Source organism: Neolamprologus brichardi, chromosome 17 (genome assembly GCF_056152115.1).
Source record: "Neolamprologus brichardi isolate AB-2024 chromosome 17, ASM5615211v1, whole genome shotgun sequence".
NCBI classification, from domain to species: Eukaryota; Metazoa; Chordata; class Actinopteri; order Cichliformes; family Cichlidae; genus Neolamprologus; species Neolamprologus brichardi.
In genome coordinates this window covers 18,085,669-18,100,076 of record NC_142120.1, presented here as the reverse complement: position 1 = coordinate 18,100,076, position 14,408 = coordinate 18,085,669, and the positions used below count along the sequence as shown (strand labels likewise).

General features: G+C 39.5%; 1 protein-coding gene across 4 annotated transcripts in view; it reads left to right on the top strand.

Annotated features, from left to right (window-relative positions):
• Positions 1 to 4,616: 4,616 nt before the first annotated feature.
• sfmbt2 (Scm like with four mbt domains 2) overlaps positions 4,617 to 14,408 on the top strand; it is a 59,079-nt gene continuing 49,287 nt past the window's right edge. For 2 of the 4 annotated variants that reach the window (XM_035908965.2, XM_006780919.3), the window contains exons 1-3: positions 4,617 to 4,740; positions 11,751 to 11,932; positions 13,926 to 14,020. In XM_035908965.2, the coding sequence (XP_035764858.2) occupies positions 11,842 to 11,932; positions 13,926 to 14,020 (186 nt within the window). In that variant the 5' untranslated portion in view covers positions 4,617 to 4,740; positions 11,751 to 11,841. Of the gene's footprint in view, positions 4,741 to 4,911; positions 5,029 to 9,109; positions 9,547 to 11,750; positions 11,933 to 13,925; positions 14,021 to 14,408 lie in introns of those variants that run through there. The other 2 variants (XM_006780920.3, XM_006780918.3) reach the window with 2 other exon arrangements.

The following is a 14,408-nucleotide window of genomic DNA, read 5'->3' as shown; positions in this document are numbered from 1 at the left end:
TCTATATAATTCCGACAAGAGCCATTCTGCATAACATTACTGTTATTTACATTAAGTATATTTTTATGACAAGCACAGTCTGTACAGTAACATAAGTTCAGAACTGCACGTTTTACTTGAGCAGAGGGTGTGGGTCCTTTGGGTTCCCTACTTGTATTTGGATAGCCTCTGTGGCAACCCGTTAAAAAACATCCTGGTAACAGCCCTGATCTATTCTTAGAAGACACATAGATTATTGTACAAACAGTCACATTTCAACCCATGAGTTCCATATAAACTGTAATGTTTCCACAGGGATGAAAAGACACATAAAAAAACAGAGAAGAGTAAAAGTGACCTTAGCCTTTAGCAGAGTAATACAATAACTTCCTTCCAACTTAGCCCCTCCCCCCTTCCCTCCCCCCCCCACACACACACAATAGAGCACTGCTATTGTGGCAATGATAGATGACAGCACAGATAGGATCGGATGGAAAGTAACTTACTACAGTTACTATGGTAATTTACTTTTTCTTCTTCTTCTTCTTCTTTTTTTGCAGTATGCTACTTTCTGCTTTTTATCTATTTTGGATGCAAACATTGTACTTTGTACTCCATACTGTTAATATTGAAATATGAGTTTCTTATGATTTTGCTGATAGGCTACTTTCACTGCTCCATATATTTGCTTTGACAGATTTTTACCCCAAATACCTTTCCTGACCCACCCCCCTAAATCAAGCGGCCCAGCAATGTGTGTGTCATAAATTGCAGGTAAAGGGAATCAAATGCAGACTTACAGACAGGGAGATGTAAGGAAAACTTTTATTTAGACCATTTTCTGAATCAAGAATCCATGAAAAATAGAAGCAAACTGAATCCATGATCCTGATAAGGATAAGCAGAAGAGGGTTGATGGATGAATGGATGGATGTTTATAAGCAGGCAGATAACACATGAGCACAGCATCAGTAAAGAAAGGCAATCAAACAACAACTACGATAAAGACTGGACTTTTATACACACGAGGGTAATCAAGGAACTGCGCACAGAAGGATAAAAAAAGACCCAGGTGTAGATAATAATGACAGACAGGAGAAAATCAAGTTAAACACAAAACACCAGAGACATGTGATCACCAAAGCAAAGCGGAAAATAAATAATAGCTGAAACAGTGAAACCAGAACTATCATGACAGAGGGAAACTCTGAGTGGACTCACAGACTTTAATTCCAAACAGTAGAACAATAAGACAACCAGGACTGAGACACAAGACCTAAACTCAAGTACCACATTCCACAGAACTAACTAGAACTCAAATATTACATCATAATGAGTGTGGAAGTTTTTTCTTTACATGTTTTAAATATAATTTAATTATATAACATGTGTGCTGTTAGGATAATTAAGTAGGATTAGAAGGTTTACTTGAATAAATGTTGCTTTTTAAATATATTTCCCACTTTACACAACAGTTATCCAGCACCAAGTAATCTATGTATAAATGTGTGTGCAGCACTTCTTTACATCTAATAAATTGGTGACAGGATGCAGAGAAACACACGAGGCCGAGTGTGTTTAGATTTATGATAAACGCTGTGGTTTCCTGTGCGCCTTGTTCCCGGTCCCACCTGTGCCACCCCATTTTAAAAATTCCTGGAAACGCCCCTGCGGCGAGCAGAAAAACCGCATGTACGTGATGCAGCAGTAGCACGTGCCATCCGTGTGTGTGTATGTTTGTGTGTACGTGTAAATGGAGCCATAATCCTTTCTCCCGCGCGCTTGGAAAAGCTTCTTCTCTGGCAGATTAATGGCGCACGGCGCACGCTTCAACCATCTGTTCCACGAATGGCATCCCACCAGCACGAGCGCCTCTCCTCCTGTCTTTTACAGGACTCCTTTGTGCTTCGATGAGGCAGATCTACCGTAAACACAACACCAAACTTCCCATTACACATTTCAAAACAAAACCCTTAATTAACGCAATCTACGTAGAGAGCGGGTTTTCGCTAGTGAGACATTCATCTGGTTTTCCTGGAGGTTGGTTGCAGTCGGGTTTTACAGATTTCTCCTTAAAATGAGGCAACTCTACGTTTCGACGATCATTGCTGAATGAAACAATATTTGATTCCTAAATATAAACGTGTTAAACTGCGCATATTTTACAAACTTTCGGTTCAATATCGGTTTGATCAGAAATACCCTGATTAAAAGGTTTTAACTGTCGTGTTACATATTTCCAGCTTTTCCGGGAGCACACAGAAGGTTTTGTTTTCGCTTGTGCATATCAAACGTCATCTAAACAACTGTGTAAACACAGGTTATACTTGCAATTTGTGCAGACATGATTGCACAACAGAGTTTTAGGTTACTCACATATGCATCACATGAACTTTTCCGGAAGTCATGCACTTCCCATTTTAAGATAGCTATACTTTGTCAACAGTCTCGGTGTTTTTATTAACTCTGTTAATCTCCGTTGAGAAATGTTAGATTCTTTCATCCTTCAAATAGTTTCCATGTTTAGTCAGGCCAAATCAAGGCAAACATGTCACCGTGCCTTACAGCTTTTTATTTATTCATTCTAAGAATGAATACATTACTTATTTATATTTGCTCATGGAAAAACTTTATTGCATTTTCTTTTTATGAGTATGATCAGTTCAACGAGAGACAATAAATGTTGAGCAAAGAGTTTGGTTTGGTGAGGCACTGCTCGTTACTAAAGCTGAGCGATAGCTTAAACACGCGCGCGCGCGCAATATGCAGGTAAAGATTTGGCATCGATCATATCAAAGTAAAAATTGACTTTATTCAATTTAAAAGCAATTTTCTAAACATAACGGAAGCTCTTTTGTTTTTAGCTGCTATCTGAGTAAAAAAGTGATTGCTAACGTTTCTTTGTTATGCGTAATATCTTTGCTGGTAAATAGGCTGTAGTGGGCAGGATGTGCGAGAGAAAGGGTTACATAGAAAATTAAAGAAATGACCAGTATAGCATGCATTATTGTTCCCACTCTGTGTCCTGTTACAATCAATCCAGTTTCTTTGATCACATGTAAAATATCTTTATATAACTGCTTTGTTATATTTGTGGCAATTTCTGCTGCCCTCTTGAAAAGATATCCTCTTGGAAAAGACATTTTAATGTTTGTGAGACGTTTTACTCCAATAAATAAAAGACATACAAGTGACTTTGTCAAAAACCGATTGCATCTTCTACCTTGTGACATGGTGGCTTGATATAATTAATGAAGGACATGTCTGAGATGTGTTTGAAACACTGAAGGCCAACAAACCATTTACAACACTTTAAATACGATCGATCACTTTTTGCATCCACGGATCCACGGACATGTTTTTGTGGCTGACATGCGTAAATACCAGTTAATACAACCGTGGGACATGTTTCGTGGGATCTGGGGGAGGACAAATGATAAAAAAAGAAAAAAAAGTGGGACGCACAGTCACCCTATTATTCATCTTGTGATTGGAGTAAGTCCCCAAAATATCATCAAAGAGTCAGAACTCGGGAACAAGGTCAGGAGTGAAGTTTCAGGCTCAAAGAGGAACCTGCTTTAATTTCACCGAAACTTCTTTTAGAAATTGGCCACCTTGAAAAAAAAAAACAGAAGAAGAAGACGAAAAAAAAACGTCATATGGGGCGGTATAGAGCTGCGTAGCTCTCACTTTCCGGGCAAAAAGCCAGGCTGAAAGTTCAGTTTATTTCCACTCCATAAAACTTTCACTATGCGCTGCCTTCCACTGGGATTAACTTACCATCACAGTTTGTTAATATCTGACTCTTTCTAGATCTTTCTGAAAATACATGCCAACCTTTGAGGTCTACGCATGAGCGCCTCGCCTCGTTAACTGATGCAATACACTCCTACCGCTAGAGGATAGTGTTGACTTTGATAAGATTTAGCCCTGGATTATTAAAATAAATACTAATATATATATATATATATATATATATATATATATATATATATATATATATATATATATATATATATATATATATATATCAAGGTTATTTCTCAACAACTTGTTTGGGGAGGGAAGGGTGGTGCTTAGACATCCCCAAAACAATGAAGAAGAAGAAAAAGTCTGAACTGAGAAAAGTAGTAGTGCCAAGAAGCCATAAATTATTGACTTCACTCTTTTTTTCACACACATATGCAGCTGCTTATGATGAGACATGCTCTGCTGCTGCTGTTACAGTTAACTATTCTTACATATACTTCCTTAAAAGGATTTACGTGTGATTATACGGGGCCATAGTTTATCTTCCTGTTAATAATAAAACTGTAACTATACAGTTAAAGAAAAATGGGTCCTGGGGGTGGGTGAAATGGCTGTTTTACACACAAAAAAATAGTTTCATTTTATTTTATACACCAGGTATAAATTAGGCATTAGATATTGTCTTTATTGTATCTGCTCGGCTGAGTAGAATACAGCTTTCAGTTTTGGGGGCTGTGGGTGTCTCACTTAACCTCGGCTCCATATTTACAAAAGCCTGTAGAAATATGTTTTTGCTACTGTGCTGAAAGGTCAATGAAAGAGTTGGCTTGAAAGTATTTGTAGATGTTTTTTGGACATGCGCAGATGGGGGATGCCATATTGGAACAGGAGGGGGGGCAGCAGCAGCTGAAAGACGTCGCTTGCGTAGCTCACGGGAACGAGAGAGAGAGAGAGAGAGAAAAGGCAGAGGGGGGTCAAGAGAAGGAGAGGCAACAAAAAAAACTTGGACAGGTAAGACAGGTGACGGCTCCGGCGGTCCTGAGCAGGGGGAGGTTTTATGGGGGGGACGGGGTTTGGGGGGGGACGGAGGTTGTATCGGCGAAATAAACACAGGCAGAGTTATTTTTTTCCTCCTCCTCCGCTTTGAAACAGCGAAGTGCTCCAGAGACGGTTTCTGTAGAAACGAGATAATATAGTCGCGAGCTTTCGTTCACGAGCCCAAGTTGCTCAAAGTGTCTCGCACGCGCTGTAATTAACAGCTTTCACCGGCGGAGAGGACGTTTTCTCGTGGCACTCTCGGTAATATCGTTTATTGCCTTGTTATTTTTTTATTTATTTTTTTGTCTGTTAGCATGTGTTCTGCCATTTACTGCTTTGAAAACAACACAATTTATAACAATTCGTGGGGAAAATAGGAGTGAGTGGCGGCTCGTGTGTTATTTGATGTGTTTCTTTAATGCTGTGTTTTATATGGCCGCGACGCAATTTTGTTTGGCGTGAGCACGAAGTTGATTTTAAAGATTAACGCCAGAAATGACTTATTGCCGTCATTCTCATATAGATGAGTCATGTGGGATTTTTTCCCGTCACCTTTAGATGCGTAAAAGCCTTCGGAAAATACCGGACACTGCCAAAATGTCAAACCACTTTCAACATGGCGGGTTATGGTGATCGTAGGGGGAAAACTGCGCCTTAAAATCTTTGAACGAGGAAAAAATAAAACGACGGCAGATAAAGCGTCCGGTTCGGTTTCTTTTGGTGGACATGGACGAGGTTTAATCAATTAAATTCAAAGTGTGCATTTGGCAACTCCGTGGGAGTTTTTTTCCGCTGCAGTTTTGAGTGTGCAAAGTACATGACCGGAGTGCCAGCCAGCCTGCTGGTCGGCTACACCCCTCACAGCCTCATCTTCCTTATGTGCACTTAACGTTTCCTCTTTCACTTTTATCAAAAATGCCGTGGCTCATTCGATGCTTCTAGATCGCCGTGTGTCAGATCAATACTGTTTTTTCTTATAAAACCAACAGGGTGATTTTGATCCCCTCTGCAATCTTAGATTAATATGTTGATGTTGGCACAGTCGGGCGAGAAAAATTTCTTTCGCTGTGTTGTTTTCTCTGCGGGGATTTCTTTTTTTTTTCCCTGAGTGATTAAGCAGATAATTGGGTAAAACAACATGCGTATTTATTTAATTATTTCTCTTTTTCTTTGCGAGGTGCTTCGCAAAAATCAATTTCTTTCTTTTTTTTTTAGTGGCTTTGCAATATTCCAGAGGATTCCACCTCCTGATTAAATTCGTCACCATAATGAGCAGAAACAATAAAGACTGCGCGTAACGGAGCCCCAGATAGAGGTTCGGCATGAATAAATCATGCTTTTAGACTTCTTGTGGCTCCAAAGATTTTTTCCACGACGCTGCGAGTGGGAATGCGTGAGCGCAGGCGTGCGGATAAAGGGAAAACGCCTAAAATGAGCACTTTTAAAGGAGAAAATGCGAAGATGGTCATAATGTTAAACATACATGATCCATTTTCTCCACGGGAAAGACCAATACGAGTCCAGCTGATTATCATTTTTGGTGGTTTGGCTTTTTATTTATTCATTTATTTTAAAAGTGCCATCCAACAGCCATTTATCACGTGGCTGTTTTTTTTGATCAGGCATTGTATGCTAATCCACTGGTGAGTGTTTCAGGAGAAGAGGCAATCACATATTCTGCACAGATAAGAGAAGCAAAGATAGAAAGAGTCCAGTTCTTTCTGTTCTTCTTTCTTTCTTTCTTTCTTTCTTTCTTTCTTTCTTTCTTTCTTTCTTTCTTTCTTTCTTTCTGCTGGCATCACACTTACTCTCCCCCCTTATTTGAATAAGGGGAGGAGGTAGGCAAATATCAGCTTCTCCTCCTGCTTTCCAAAAGCCTTGGATTTGCAGGCTGTCCATGTTATGCAAGTGTGTTTTGTGGAAGTTGTAAGAACGCTCTGGGATGTGGGAGTTTCACCCCTTGTTTCCTCCCTCTTTTTTTTATTTATTTATTTGTGGTCCTGAGGGGCAGATGCTTGTTTGCCCGTGGTTATTTCATGCTTATGTTTTCAGTGAGTGATCACAGACAGTTCTAATTGGGGAATAAAGCACATTGGGTGCATTGTGTGCACATCTATGTTAAAAACAGCAGGAATTAAGAGTTAGAAACAGAGGACAAATTGTTATATGACGACATCCTGTTGCCAAGAGGAAACAACTCTTGGATAGCTCTAAAAGAAGAGAACCTAATACGGAGTAATGCAATAAAACCCAAGCCCATGCAGTGGTAGTTAATCTCCCAAATCCCCTATTAAATCTTTGGCATGGATGGGTTTAGAGAAAGGCAAGAAGACAGCACGTGGATGCCCGAGCGCCCCATCAGGGGCTAATCAATTTAAAAAAAACTCTTCTGAATCCGAGACAATTGGGGCACAAATGTCCTGCGTCTGAGATTAAACACTCTCAGAGCAGTTTAATCCCCTGGTGACCAATCTGGGCTGTTTCCTCCAGGAGGCTGCAGGTCAGCAGGCTTCATCAAGTACAAACGCAAAACTCCCAGAAAAAAACTGCTTCAAAAATTTGGCTTGTTTTTTGGATGAATGCTGAGGGGAACTGTTGACACTGAGTCAGAACAAACAAGCGTCCCTCAGGATTTGGAAAACTTCTTTATCCAGTGAGGGATCAATTTAAGGAAAAGCTCAGCTTGCGCTGGTATGGAGTTGTCAGTGTAGAAAATATTGTTGTTTAAGCCGACTTCCAGTGGTTCATTGCAATATTTAATTGTATGTAAGAGGATAGGGGAAGCTTAGTTCTCCTGTTTCCAAACTTTACACTCATAGAAATTAATTTTAAAGCCTGTGTCTTGTGAAAACTCATTGTAAAACACCTTTAAGCACATAGATGTGAGCTTTCTTTCCTCAAGACCCCAAAGTACTTCATTAATTTGATAAAAGGAGCATATGTGACCTTTTATTCCAGAGACTATTCAAGGAGTTTACAAGTATAATAAATATGTGCAGTGACTTCTAGGGAAATGAGCAATGCTAGCCAAAAGTATTTGAACAATGACACATTTCCTGTTTTTTTTGTGTTTTTTTTTTTTTTTTTTTTGACTTCCAGCATACTGGAAATAAAACCTTTAGCTTAAATGTTTCGAGGGTGTTCTCATCATGTATTGAGCTAATTAGTGTGGGGAATGGTTGGTGCGTTTTAAAAAAAAACAACATTCTGCCTCCAGTTGCTGGGAAGTGCAGGTGGACAATGATAGGACTGCAGTCGCTGCACTTTTCATCTCGTGTGGTTGTTAAAGCCCTCAAATTAAAGCTCAAAGTCACTTTAACCACAGCGCTTACTCTCTTTCTTTCAGTTCAGATAAAACGGGCTACAGTGTAGCACCAAAACAGCTCAGAAAGGTGCATTGTTCCTCGCCCTATTGAGGGCTGTGCATACATGGTGCAATTTTTCAAAGGTTTGAGGCAACCTAGTGCTACAGTGACTCAGATGGATGTAGGATTTGTTGTGCTTCATTTCTGTTAAAACAAATTAGATGGAGTTGAAGCTGAGCATATTGAGAACAAGTTCAATAACACCAGTGTTACTGACTCATTGTTTCATGGCTGTAACTTCTCTTCCTCTCATTTTTCGGTGGAAGTAAAGACTGGAGAGGGAAAAAAACATTTCACATATGTGTTTCTTATGATGGGTGAACAGGCGAAGAAGTATGTTTGAAATTCTGGATTAGGCAGAACTAAAACTGGTAAAAATCTGATATTTTAAAGTTCAAACAGGAGGTTATGACTTTGGGAGTCAATTGTCATGCATTGCAAACTCACATCAGCTCAAAAATCTTAGAGCTATCCAATATACGATGATATAAAATCGACAAAAGCTGCAAATTGTGGATCGTTGTTTCTGTTTTTAAAATAACAAACCATAAAAAGTAGTTAAAAGATGTCAATCAGGCTCTAAATTGCTTTGCTGAGGTGTTGAAATAAGCAGATGTAGAGTGAATGTGAAACTGCAAGTTTTTAAAGAGAATTTTAAGGAAAAGAAACAAGAGCTGCTCATCCTCCTCCTACTGTTTGATAGCAGTGTTTGAGCACTCTGATGAGTTTAATGAGTGCTGTGGAAGGCTGCTGACGACAGTGATGTATCAGTGCTGAAGATTGTAGTGCACTTAGGCAGAGAGTGGGGGATAAGGGCAGCAAACAGCAGCGTCATGTGAGCCAAATTAGCTCAGCGTGTTGTTTACGCAATGGATGCACGCCGGAGCCACTGTGGGACGCAAGGGGGTGTGTGTTCTGTGGTGGGGGATGGCGCGCGCACACACACACACAGTTAGTTGTTGAGGCTGTCACAGCCTTTGTGCTGCAGCCTCACAGTTCTACATACACTCGCAGCTCCAACAGGCATGCGAGGACGAGGAGAAGTGTTTTCCTTTCCTGTGGATTTTAAGGCTCTTTCTTTTGTTCTCTTTTTTGGAAGCAGGACTTCAGTGTGTTTTCATCAGAGGACTGGTGGATGCGCATCACAGTTTTGTTTTATTTCTTCTTTTTTTTCCCCCATGTGGGTGCACATCAGGTCAGGTACCTAATCACGGAGTGTTTTTTGCTCTTTTGGATATTGATTTTAAAAGTTAAGAGCAACAACCCCATGAGCTTGGAGTTGTTTTCTTCTTGATTGAGGATCGCTGTGTGACAGCAACATGCCTCAGCTCTAATTGCCAGGTTGATGAAAATGGGTGTAAGTCGGTGAGTGATTCATTGGTGATGTGACTGCATGACCAAGAACAACCACCAGGCAAGTGACAAACATAGCCTGTTGTTGTGAGTATAATGAACTGATGATTGTTTTGATTGTTTTTCTTTGTTTTATTCATGGAATAATGCCAGCGTTGAATAGACTTTTGGTTTTTATTCCTTTAGGATTTACTTTATTGCTTAAAATTCCTTTTACTGCACAAGTCTCATGGTTTCTACGTGCTGTCCTGGCATTTTTTAAGTGTATTTATACAGCTTTAATGATGCACTGCAAGGAGTGATCATCAGTAAATTGTATTTTTTAGGTTGGAGGATTTGCTTGTTTTCTCCGCTTTGTATTAGAGGGTAAGACATCCTTTATTGATTCCTGTAGGAAATAAGTCTCTGCAGTTCACTTATCTTAGTTATGATCGGCAGTAGGCAGCAGCTGTGCAGCAGCTCCGGATGTGTACAGGTTCCTTGGTTAAAGCCACATTAATGGGAAAATTAACTCGTCATGTTTTTGATGCTGTGAAGATCATTGCAGACATGGGAGAACTGCTCAGAGAAGGGACCTGCTGTGAGGGTTGTGGACTAATGAGACATTTAAGTAGTTGAGGGAGGACTCAGTGAAAATGTTCACTATATTTTTGCATGATTTAGTAATAATTATAGCCTAAACCAAGGACGTCAAACTCATTTTGCATTGCAGGTCATATACAGCCTTATGTTACGTTAAAACTTCCATTTATGTCTATGTGTAAAGAAATGTAACTACATGTAATCAATGTGATATCTAAATATAAGATAAAAGGTGCAATTTAAGCAGTTTGTCTCAGTTTTTGCACATGATAAAGGGCCGCTGTAGTAAATGAAAGAAATCTGTCAGTATGACTCTCTGTGCTTAAATTGTAAGAAGCAAATGTGTAAAATTACAGAAATGTATAAATTAATTACTTTGTATTGGGAATTTTATGACAGAGGTCTTTATCTATAGGAAAAGCTGTAAATATTGTGAAAATACAATTAAAAGTCAAAAACTGATGTTGTCCTTCACATTTTCCAAAACTATTCAGTTGGCCGGTTTGGAGTCTTCACCAGGGTAATTCTGGTCCCCGGGCCTTATGTTTGACACGCCTGGCCCAAACAGTTAATCAATCAATGTGGAAATGGTGAAATAGTCGAACTGATTAGCTAAATACAGAGAAACAGAATTAAAAAGAAAAACAATACCACATAAAAACAGGTTGGGAAAGGTAAAAACAAACAACCCAGTCACATTTACAGGTGAGTTTTGTAGTTTTGTGAGGAGGGGAAGAAACTAACTTTTGATCCGGAGGGTGAAGCTGGTTTGCTAATCAACACCTGCAGGTATTTCTGTATAATAACAGAAAGCCACAAGGAAAAGGTTAAAACTTAATATCAAGACTTGGTTACCTGTTTTCTTTTTTATTATTTTTTTTATTACAGTTCTCTCCAACAATATTCAGTTAACACATTAGCTTAGCTAATGATATAAAGGATCAAAAGAAACGTGTTTATGGTTGTTAGCGTTACACAGTTACGCTTCCTTCAGTATGTGCCAGAAATACATATTTACGGTCAGACAGTATTTCCTCTTTAGTCTTCCATATTTAGTTACAGTGACATGATTCTGCTCTTCTGTATTATTCTCTTGCCTCAGGTGCCTGGATGCATATTTTCTGGTCACACTTATTTTCCGACTTGTTTGCTTAGTCATGTTATTCCAGTTTTTCTACTTTGTTTAACTCTGACTGGTTATCTGATGCAGTTTTGCTGTGGTATGAAAATGAACACAGCTTGCAAGATATTGGAAAAGCACACAGGCGGAGGAGGGAGAGGATGATTTTAATGATGCAGAAAACTGCTGTGCTTTTTACTGCTTTGAAAATATCAGCTGACTTGTGTTAAGTTTCTTAAGGTGGCATTCTTTTCTTTTTAGCACATTAAGACAAACTGGCTGTTGCTGGTTGTGGTAACCACCCACTTCTTCTTTTGTTTATTCTCAAGAAATGGAAATACAGTGTGCACAATTTCCAAGGAAATTCTCATCAAATACTGGCTGTTTATGTGTGCGAACCTCAAGGTTTTGTGAACTGTGTCGATTTGTTCATGTTATTGTAAGTGAAGAGTAGTAAAATCATCTGTTTCCTGGAAGGATCTTGGACTATTCTGGACAGAGGGCAGATTGAACATTATCTGATTAAATTAGAGCTTTGATTGAATTTATCTTTTCTGGTGCAGGGCTGTCAAGGAAGGCGAGAGATGCTGTGAAGAAGAATTGAAAGATCTCAGGTTTAAAGGTTAATGCTCAACAGGAAGTCAAACGGGCAGCATGCAGTCTCACACTCAGGAGCAGCCACTGGCCCTCACTACAGTGAAGCCACACTATCCCACCAATGGGAAAGAAGAAGAGGTGAACACAGGTAAGACCCTGCACTGCTTTTTTTAACCATAATGTGGCCTGGGTGGTTTCATGTTGCAGCCCTCATCAGATCAACAGATTGGTGCGGTTGACACAGATGAAAATGCGTCTGAGGAATCTCACTAACAAGATGGGAAACAGAGAATGCCCCTTGTGTCACAAAGACATGCTCTAATTCTCTCTGTAGATTTCTCCTTTAGGTCAGCAGTAAGGGTATGTCCCTGGCAGTTTATTGCTTGAACTGAATTCTCCTGTCCTCATGGCTTAGTCACGAGAAGCATGTATTTTTTCCTGTGTATTCAAAGATGGCTGTTATAACACCTATGCCCATACCGTTACGTGGAAGCCCGCTTTACAGGATGTTTTGTCATTGCACATGAACATGTCAGGATACGTTACTGGCCTGTATCCGAGGTACATTCTGGACTTGCAGTTGTTGTGCTACTTTCTCTTTCTAAAGAAAACATAAAATGTGAGCTAAATGCCAGTTTGATGTGTTTGCAATCCTGAGCGAAGGTGCAAATTTAAGTTTTTGTTCATGATGGGACATTTTTAACACTTCTTATACCTGAAACTGAACCAGTGGAGTATAAGTTGTAAAATGATTTTGATTTATCATTTAACTAAGAGAAGCTTAGGCGACATGCACTGACATATCGTGTAACTTAATGTTGGTGTTAAATTGCTTATTTTTGTGTTTCTTGTGTAAGGTGTCCCAAAAAAACACAGTACAAGGCGCACATGTGTTCATATCTGCAGAAAATAGCCTGTTTGTCAAGTGTTGTCAGTTCCTCTTTTGATTGTATTTTCAGATGCAGGCACTTTTAATAGCATAACCATTTCAGTTAGCAGTTGTGTGTTGCACACAGGAAAGTTATCTCTTTTACCTCACCCATCTTACTGTCGGACTCTTTAAACTAATATCATGAATTTAAATTTGCACTAATAATGTTAAGTTGACACAAATACCCAAGGTAGATCTGGACTAACCTCGAGGTGCTCTGTTGGGCCACAGGACACAGCTTGGAAACCACTGCGGTGGATTATGACAGATCTCATATGTACAGAATGAATTTACTATGCAGTGTGAATCTAGAACATACGTGGAGGGAGCTCCATGGCAACATGTTCCAAGCAGTTTATTCTGCATTGTCAGGCAGTCTCTATGTAATATGAAATTGTCTGAATTTTGGCTGATGATCAGAAACAAGAAAAAACATGTACTAATTTAATAATATACAAAGTGAAAAATGACCACTAAGGGGAGGAAGCCACGTATGTCCATTCATGGGAAAAATGAGAGCAGACACTTCAGTCTATTAGAAACAAACTCCATCAAAATAGCAGCTCGCTACCATCTCCTCTCATTACACAGAACAGGTTCAGTCCGTCAGTTTTCACTCTGAGGAGTCTCCAGAGATTCGGCACACACTAAAACACACACACACACACACAGCCTTCACATACTTCACTCACACAGAAACATACTGATGGGAAAAAAGCCTGACGCATGCCTCGACTGCATCAGCTTCAATCACCTTCAGGAGAAACATTAATGACATTATGTAAGACAACCTGCAGCACGCTGTGCACGCAAACTGCCTCCAGATAGTTTACTGTGGATTTTGTGCTTAGGCAAAATTAGCTACATTTACAAGAAATTACAGCTCTGTGTTTAATTGCTACCTGCATTAGGGATGCACTGAGATATGGGCCAACAGCTGCTTAGGCCTGTTAATAAATAAGATGACATTTTCCAGTGGCAGTGCCTGGTGTTCTTGTTGTGTAACAACAATTTTAAACTGTCTAAATATTCAAAGGGAGTGTGATGAAGAGCTGAAAGCCTCTGTTCTTATTAGGTATATTTCCTTGTTTCCTGGGCACAAATGAGGCAATAAGTAACAGTAAAAACAAAAATCAGCTGGGAGCTAAATTGTTGTTTTAAGTATCTGTATTATTGTTGGTTAATGTACAGTTGACTTTTGTTCATTTAGATGCAGATTCGATGGAGGAAGAGGTGGAGTTTAACTGGGAGGAGTACCTGGAGGAGAATGGGGCCGACGCTGCCCCTCACACCAACTTCAAGCATGTGAGTGACTGTCTACAAACTTCACCTGACATGTTAATCCTTTAAATACAGCCTCATAGATAAGTGCCATATGCAGAGATCCTTTAACAACACATTGGAGAGAACCAAAACAGGGCAGTGCTGTGTTCAAGCCTCAACAGAGGATTCAGTGTCTTTGTTTCCTTGTGACGCACGGGTTGTTGGGCGACCTTTGACATTTCTTTTTCTTTTTTTAAAATACCATTTTAGGTACCTAATTAGGTACCAAAGAAAACATGACAATAGATGCAAATAAATAACATAATAAGGACCAGCTGTTCATTCACTTTTCCTGAGACTATATTTGAATGTTATCATCATACCCAGTCTTTCCTGTTTTCTTGCCCTGAAGTAGGTGTGGCAAATGAAA